Here is an 8,753-nt window from a genome sequence, read left to right on the forward strand (position 1 = left end):
TTACACAAAAAGAAAGAGCCACAACCCTGTTATGGCCATCTCAAAAACTAACTGAATTTGAACAATCTTTAGAAAAAATTATATAATGCCTGGTTTAGGTCTTATAACAGAAGTAAAACTCTTTAAAGAAAGATTAGAGAACATAGTCTCTGATATAGAATTCTATCATAGAAGAATTGTCTTAAGACAAATTCTTTTTCATTTTAAAGAATTCGTACAATATCACATAGAATATATTGAAGACTTTCTAAGAGAAATAGAAGATTTAGAAAACCTTACAGATATACAAAAAGAAAGAGCTAAAACACTCTTAAAACCATTTCAAGGTTTAATCAAAATCGAACAAATGTTAAATCAAGTTCGAGAAAATTCCGCTGGCGATTCTGCCCCAACCTGGTATCAGAGCCAGTAATACAATCCTAAGGGATAAATGGTGAAAACAAAAATAAAAAAGAAAATAAAAATATCTTTTTTCCAAAAACAAAAGCTTTTTAAAATCGCTTTTCCAAATAACCGATTTAAAAGGTTATATGGACAAAATCCACGTGGCACACACCGATTGACTATGTCATGTGACATAGCCCGCCATAATGTTATGCAAGTCCAGTCCAGTTATCATCACCTATACAAGGTCCCTCCCTCCCTAACATGAAGAAAATAGAAAAAAGTTGGCCCACTATCTCAAATTAATATGAATAAAGAATCTCACAAACTCAAATTGCCTATTGTAGCCACCTTAGAACTTGCCTATATATTGGATCCAATATAACTATCCTTTTTAATATTGAAATTTCATTTGAGATTCCTAAACATGTGAAATAAATCTACAGCAACATCATTGGAACAATTAGTAAAATTATCTAGAAATTATCATACTCAAAGAAATAAAACTTGACATTAAAGAATGTTTATAACAAAACATAATTGCAACAACATGAAAATTCCCAATTCAAATGAACATAATGTCTAATAAGTATCATGAATATGATGATCTATAACATGCTATCTGATCTAGCAGGCAACCTCCTAAAGAAATTAAGAGGAACTGATGGAAGTTTTTGTCTGAATCTAGGATGTCTCAGAACATAAAATCCAGTGATTAGTAACACAACTTGAAAAGGAGTAACATAAAGAATCATAGCAGCAACAAAACAGAATGTCACAAAAAGTGTCGTAGCCCTTGGATCTCTCCAACTTAAAAGACTTTGAAACCTTTCTCCTTGAGTTGCAAGATCACCTATAACACTTTGAACTCTCCCTCCGATGCTTCTTAATCGATCGTATCTCATTCGAACAATGTCCGAGGATCGTGATGTAGGGAACGAATCAAACTCTTCGTCTAGTTCATCGGGAAAAGCTGCGTCGGCATGAGATAGACTAGTGTCCATATGTGGAGGGTGTCTTGGCCTCCATCTAAAGTTCCATATTCCAATCATGAACATGTATAAGAAAATTGTTGGAAGTATTAGTTCAGGGTAAAGAACCAATATTATGAATAGGATATGAATTAGTATCGATGTGATCGGGTTTTTCCAATTGCAAATTTGATCAAACCATTTTCCGAAAGCGATCAAACTCGATAAAACTTTCATTATTCTGAAGAAATTGGCTTTGCTTCTTCTCATACTCCACATATGTGAATCCACATCAAGCATGTATTCTACTACTTCTTTCCTTAACGGTGGCTCAGCTCGGCTCAGCCTCATCGACACAATTTGTGTCGCTTGATGCCTTAGATGGTCGAGCTGAATCACCGATAAGGGATGAATGTAGTGCATCTTCGGCAACAGTGGCATGGAATACATATACAACATGTTGAAGTAAGATGAATTTGTGAACCTTACAGCCAATTGAACTTCTCCTGTTTTCTTCACACCTGATGGATTTAGTACTAAAAGAGGATATGAATGTGTGTAAACTCTATCAGTGTCAAGAGTAGATAACCTAATTCTTACCTTCCCTATCCGAGAATCCTTTGATTTGTCTCCTCCATGTAAATGGTTGTTATCAAAGACACCTATTGTGATAACAGTAGATGGATCAAATACTTCCCAAGTGTATTGTTCATTCCACTTTGGACTAAAGCTATCGACGATTGTCCTAGTTCGGATCCACTTCTGTCCGAATTTTGCTACGCAATAAGCATCTGTGGTTCCTCTACCATCTCTAGTTTTCATCGGCATCAACCCTTGTGCACTTATAATCCCTACTTCTAGAATACCAATACTTGACTTCCATAGCTGCTTCGCCGTTGGCCTAAGATCACTACTGTGATGAGTTGACTCGTCCAGCACGTGGTACCCTCCATCCAAACATAACCTTAAATGTATCCGGCTTGCAAATTTGGTGTCCTTTTTTTCACCTTCGACAACCAAGTGCTTTTCAAGATTATGCCACCTAGTGTTCACCGGCTTATGGTCTAACCTCCTTTGCACCATCTGCAAAGGAATCATACACTTTCCTAGCGTTTCATCTTTGTTCTGTCCAACCCTGTCTTCCACAGTTAAAACTAAAGGTTCCTCGAACGGCTCGGCTGCGACAAACATCAAATCCTCATTCCATATAGGATTTATGGTTTTCAGTTGAGATATTCTAGTTCTTGAAAACTGATTCCCTAGAGCAACCTTCACAAAAACTTCAGGATACCGGCTTTTATCACTTGGAACCAAGTCCTGAGCTTCGATTACATTGACCCTGACATACCAAAGCTTGGGAGACAAGTAAACTTTTGATCTTATATTTGCAACTGCTTCCGATCCAACCATTGCTGCATCAGAATGCCAAGAATCAGGAAATGCCTCATCTGCTTGAGTTCCCATCCAAACTGCAAGCATTAACTCTCCCTTGGCTTTCTCACCTTTGCTATCTTCGAGCCTATACCATTGTGGAGCCAAAGGGCTATCTGGTGGTATACGTTTCGGTATATCATTCAGATCAAACCACACCCTCCCTACAAAGTCATCTGCTATAACATCTTTATCTTTGACAATCACCTCCAAAACAGAAGCCTGGATCCGATCTTTAGAGAAGGCGAAAACCTGATTCCACTGGGGATTTGACTTCTTCTCAAAATGCTTGGTAATTCCCTTGTAGTTTCCAAGCTTCACTTCAACATAGGGATCAAGACTACCAGTGACATCTTTTGTAGGCAATTCTTTGGCTTTGACGACACGAACATAGAGGTATTGCATTTGTTCGACTAGGTCATAGGTGCAGGATAGCTTGTCCTTTGTGACTGCCCCTGCTCCAATGTTCGGCGTTGTCTCCTTAAGGGCAAACTCATGAGAATTTGGTGGCTTCTGCATTTTCCTTCAACCTGCATCAAAAATTGGAAACAGTTCAATCACATGAAAGAAGTAAACATAGCAATTATAGACAAATCTTTCATTCTTCTTTCTATGATTAGATCTTCTAAAACAACTCTACACAGAGTTTTAAATAATGATCTGCAGCCACGATTTAAGCCGCAACATCAAAGTTTTTTTATGTCTACGCAACCTCAATTGAGGCCACATCGGTTACACTGAAACATGGAAATTACGGACAAATCATTCATTCTTCTTTCTATGATCCAATCTTTCCGAAAACAACTCTATACAGGTTTTAAAAAAAGGTCTACAACCTCGATTTGAGTCACAACATCAAAGTTTTTGATATCTATCCGACCGCAACGCACATCAGCCATATTTCACAACGATTCTTCACAATATTAAGGATCATAACCAGATAACAATTTAAAACCTAGACCTTAAAGCTAACCATTTCTAAACGCAGTTATGGAAACAGTCTCTAAAATTAAAGGAAGACATAAAAGCCTCACCTTATAGTGATTCTAAGCTTGAAATGAACACTTGATAACCTTCTGCAATAAAGAACCACACGGTGAAAAACTCGTAGCGTTACTATATTTATACTAATTCTGAGTTGCTTGAAGGAAATTCGTTACATCCATATTTACGCAAAAATAGCATGAATAAAAAGCAAAAGTTGAATATGGTGCAACCTTTGTGAAAACTCTTTTACATAGACCAAGCTTTGTGCATATGCATCATCACTTTTTGTTCTAGGTAAAACACAAGTAGCAAAAAAGGAAACCTAAACAAAAACACAGTTGGTGTGACTAAATTAAAGTTTAGGTAATTTTTGCAATGTACAACAATAGATGAGATCTAATTTAATCTAACACAAAAAAATGAAAATCAAAACAAAAACCATAAGCACAAGTAAACAACATAAAGTTGTTTCAAATAAAGGTAAGTAAAACAAACAAAGAATTGGTCATTCATCAACTTCAACTACTAATATCACAAAGCACTCACATAGAAGGAGTTTGTTGAACAACCACTGAAAATAAATATTTTTCAAAATCAAAATGTGTCAGCAGTAAGTTAACCTTGAAGTGAGGTGTGACCATGTGGGTTTCTTCCACCAGATGCAATGCAAGTATCAACACTGTATTTTATTAGTACTATGTATGTATGGAAAACCAAAATGTTACCATTAGAAAAATGATTTGAGTAAATCAACAAATAGGTCTTGAAATTTTAAATGATTTGAGCAACAAGTTTTTCAGTTAGGGTCCATTTTGTCATGTTATAGGGTCCATTTTGCCCAAAAATAATAGAGAATATGAGTCTATATATGAGAAATACATGAATTAATTTGAATGATTTTAAATTTTGAAAAAAACATCAATCATATTGCAAAACATTGAAAAAAACCGATAAATATCTATGTAACATAATTTCTTTTATGAAAAATCTACGTAACATGATTTAAACTACAACAACAGTGTCTGAAAATTTCAAAGAGACACGTTATTATTTACAAATACTATAAATACTTAACTATTACCATTAATCTTCTATTCTACACACATTTTCACTTTTATGATCATTAGCTAAAGATCAACATAATATAATGTAACAGTAAAATAGAGAGAAAAATTAATAAATTAAGATAAATAAATTAATAAACGAACATTTAAATAATGTGTTACGAAATACCATAAAAAGTGTGAAAAAATCTTTTTTTTTTACAACAAGTGTGACAAAATCTTATTGCTTGTTAGGAATAGGAACCATGTAGAGTATGCTCTCTACACTAATAAATCATTTTCTTTTACAATTTTTTAAGACACCAACCAGATGCGCACGTGCGAGGATTTTGGTCGGTTGTCTTGTAGTACTTTCAGCGGGGACATCCTCTCTTAATATAAGAATCCCCTATGCTGGTGAAAACTCAATTTTGACCTTTCATTAATCTTTGACACGTGTCCAATTTGAGGGTAAATGTTGTCCTAAATTTGCTTTTTCTAACAAGATTATGTCATCTAACTCTAATGATGTCATGTAACTATAAAGTTGAGTTTTACAACATATTGCAACACCTTTTGCTTGAGAACTAACCATATATTTACCTTTTACAGAATAAATTCACTTTGAGATACCATGTGATTCAAACTTTTCACGTATACCAATGTTTTAGATTGGATTTAGCTGTCAATTATTTTTGGCTCTCAAATTTGAATTTCAAATTTCTTTTGCTCATACATATATCTCTTTATCACACTATATCTCTTTATCAATTTCTTTTTCTCTCTACATCCCTTTCATTTCAAAATGCATTTACTTCCTCATGTATCTTCTATTATTTTGTTCTTCATTTTCCTCCTTTCTTTGTAATCTTAAACTCCAATCTCTTTTTGCAGGGAAGTTGAAATTTTTTCTTCTCTGCACAACCAAAAAGGAGACGGGTAAGTAAAAGACTAACACCAATTTTGTATCTATACATATTCATTCTTCATTCTTTTTTATTATGTTCATATCAGCTTTAACAAATTATCATGTTTTTTCTTGCTTAGGTTCTTCTCTGCAGAACCAAAAAAGACACGGTAAGTAAAAGACAATAACACCAATTTTGTATCTATACATATTCATTCTTCATTCTTTTTTATTATGTTCATATCAGCTTTAACAAATTAACATGTTTTTTCTTGCTTAGGTTCTTCTCTGCAGAACAAAAAAGGACAGGGTAAGTAAAAGACAATAACACCAATTTTGCATCTATACATATTCATTCTTCATTCTTTTTTATTATGTTCATATCACCTTTAACAAATTATCATATTTTTTCTTGCTTAGGTTCTTCTCTGCAGAACCAAAAAGGACATTGGTAAGTAAAAGACAATAACACCAATTTTGTATCTATACATATTCATTCTTATTTCTTTATCAATATTTTTTTTCCTTCATGAGATGTAAAACAAACTTCTATTTTTCTTCAACTTCAGCATTTTCAAACTAGATGCAAGACAAAATTCTAATAACTCAACATTAGTTAAGAGATACACAGTCTACATAGCAACATAAAATACATGTTATACTTTCTTCTTTATTCTGTAGATCAAATGAAGCTCTTGACTCTACAACAAATGTTCTTTTTGCAGGTAACTCAAATGATGTTGTTGTCCATCCAAAAAACTACAAAGAAAGACAAGCCTAAATAACTGATGGCTAAACAACAGGGAAGAGTTTGGAAAGAGTTTGATTATGAGAGTTTGATTATGATATGCTTGATTGTGATATGTTTTTTGTGTGATTATTATACCTGTTATGGAGAAAAAAATATATATAAGAAAAGAGTTTAGTTGTGATGACCAAACTTTTTTTTTATCATTTCCCATATTATTTTTCATGTAAAATTTATCTTCAGATTTGAGTTGGACAAAAGTTGGGATCATAAATAAAAATCAAATTGATGTAGTTAAACAAAATAAACAAAAAAATTAATCCAGATCAATTGATTAACAAACTACAAACATAAATAAATGATGGGGAAGAGAGTTACCGTACCTTTATATTCATATTCATTATTTGCATATTTCATCTTCAATTTTTTTTTTTTGTTGCAGGAAACTCGAACGATGTTGTCCCTCCAAGAAACTACAAAGAAAGACATGCCAACATAAATGATGAGGAAACAACTGGAGTTTGATTTTGAATATGTTTAATTATGATATGTTGTGTATATATATATATATATAAGAAAAGAGTTCAGTTGAGCCAGAAAACAAAATTTTCAAGTTAACTTTTTCTGAAAATAATGTGTTTTTTAGCAAAGGTTGTCGGGATGAGGCTGGGTGTTGGTGGTTCATGGTAGAGAAATTTTGGCAAAAAAAAAATAGTAATGATGTCTTACAAAAAAACAATTGAGTGGTGAAAAAAAAAATTGGTACAATGTGAACTAGAAATTTTGATTTTGTGCTGTTACAATTAAATGTCATATTTACAACAAAAAAAAACAAGATAGAGAAGAAAGAGGTTTTGAACTTACCGTAACATTAACTGAGAAATAAATTCATGCCATTACCACCAACAAACAACATGAGAGTTTCAAACAAAAGATATTTTGTGAATATGAAGTTTATGGTCGGCCATAGTATCTGCAACATGAGAAACTAAAATAATCTCAGACATATCAATTTTCGGGTTTGGATTGGACAAGGTTTAAGCTTTAAGGACTCAAATAAACACTGGAAAAACACACGAATGAACAATATAAAATCAATATCTGTCTGTTTTTTATTTTTATTTTTAAAGAAAAACTAGGTTTAGATTTCAGATTGAAGATTTAACAAGAACAAAGTTTAGTGCTTAAATATTTTAAAAAAAAAAAAACAGAGTCTGAGTCTTCTGTTAAAAATATTTATATAAAAAAAAAACAGACTAATACAAATGAATACAAACAAATAAGAAATTCACAAATACAATAAAATAAAAAAATGAAGTTTTGTGCAAGATACTGTAAAAACATATTGAGATTCAAAATCTAAACTTAGTTTTGTTGTTGCATGCGTGAGAGAAGAAATCGCACGGTTTGGTGCCCAAATCATGGTGAACTAGGTCAAAAGGAGAGCTTACATGATGAAGGTTTCAGATCTGCTGCTAAACTCCATGGAAAGTTGGTCGAAAATGGTGATTTTGGCGGCGTGCTACAGTGTCAATGTGATAATTTTGAAAACACAGCATATGAGAAGGAAAAAAAAAAAGATGATATCAAGAGATTTGTTGTGTTTAATAGACATTGGAAGCCAACTGGTGGTGGGGGCGCGGCCACAACCCATACAAGGAGGAGGAGGGGGCGGCTAGGGTTTGTTTGAGGGGGAGAGAGAAGAACTCTCTAGACTCTATAAGTGAAGATGAAGAAAGAGAAAAATAAAATCCAATGGACTGTTTATGTTTGAGGTGTGAGTTGATGGAATAAAAGAAAGAATAAAATAAAATAAAGTAAATAAAAATGTGTGGATAAGGAGTTCTGTGTGGCTAGGATATCTTTCTTTTTTTTACAACTGATTTTTTTTTTAAATCACATATATAAGTGTTTGTGTTTTATTTTTTTATTTTTTTTTAAAGAAGTGTGTTTGTGTTTTATTAGTATATATATAAATAAAAACCAATGCTAATTAGATTTCGGTTTTAAAAAAAATATTATTTATATTAGAAAAAAGGTACAGATTTTGTACAAAAAAAATAAAGGTACAGATTTATGCCATCTTAAGTAGTAAAATAAATTTTTAAGTAAATAAAATCAATTTCTAACATTGAGAACGCTTAAAATAGGGTTTAAAACTATATTTTAATGAAATTGTGAATAAAAATAGCGAAAAATATGTATTCATATTTTAATTATATTAAAGGCTTAAATATGAATTTCGTCCCTGTAAAAAAAAAAGTTTGAATTACGTCCCTGTA

The 8,753-nt window shown here is 32.5% G+C and overlaps 1 protein-coding gene and 2 long non-coding RNA genes across 3 annotated transcripts; 1 reads left to right on the forward strand and 2 right to left on the reverse strand.

Annotated features, from left to right (window-relative positions):
- Positions 1–873: 873 nt before the first annotated feature.
- On the reverse strand, positions 874–4,357 carry LOC146930822 (Calcium-dependent lipid-binding (CaLB domain) plant phosphoribosyltransferase family protein). Its single transcript, XM_085702267.1, has 2 exons — positions 3,821–4,357; positions 874–3,316 (listed from the first exon to the last, which is right to left on the reverse strand). Exon 2 carries the CDS (start codon positions 3,303–3,305, stop codon positions 993–995), a length of 2,313 nt encoding a protein of 770 aa, XP_085558393.1. The 5' UTR covers positions 3,306–3,316; positions 3,821–4,357; the 3' UTR covers positions 874–992.
- Positions 4,358–5,664: 1,307 nt separating this feature from the next.
- LOC146930823 (uncharacterized) lies at positions 5,665–8,436 on the reverse strand. The gene is made up of 4 exons (XR_015006497.1): positions 7,923–8,436; positions 7,336–7,444; positions 6,855–6,944; positions 5,665–5,732 (listed from the first exon to the last, which is right to left on the reverse strand). It is a non-coding gene; the product is annotated as an uncharacterized LOC146930823 (long non-coding RNA).
- Positions 5,679–8,198, forward strand: LOC146930824 (uncharacterized). The gene is made up of 4 exons (XR_015006498.1): positions 5,679–5,755; positions 5,864–6,033; positions 6,144–6,174; positions 6,449–8,198. It is a non-coding gene; the product is annotated as an uncharacterized LOC146930824 (long non-coding RNA).
- Positions 8,437–8,753: the final 317 nt, after the last annotated feature.

Source organism: Medicago sativa, chromosome 4 (genome assembly GCF_051527215.1).
Source record: "Medicago sativa cultivar Bolivia chromosome 4, Bolivia_mono, whole genome shotgun sequence".
Lineage (NCBI taxonomy): Eukaryota > Viridiplantae > Streptophyta > Magnoliopsida > Fabales > Fabaceae > Medicago > Medicago sativa.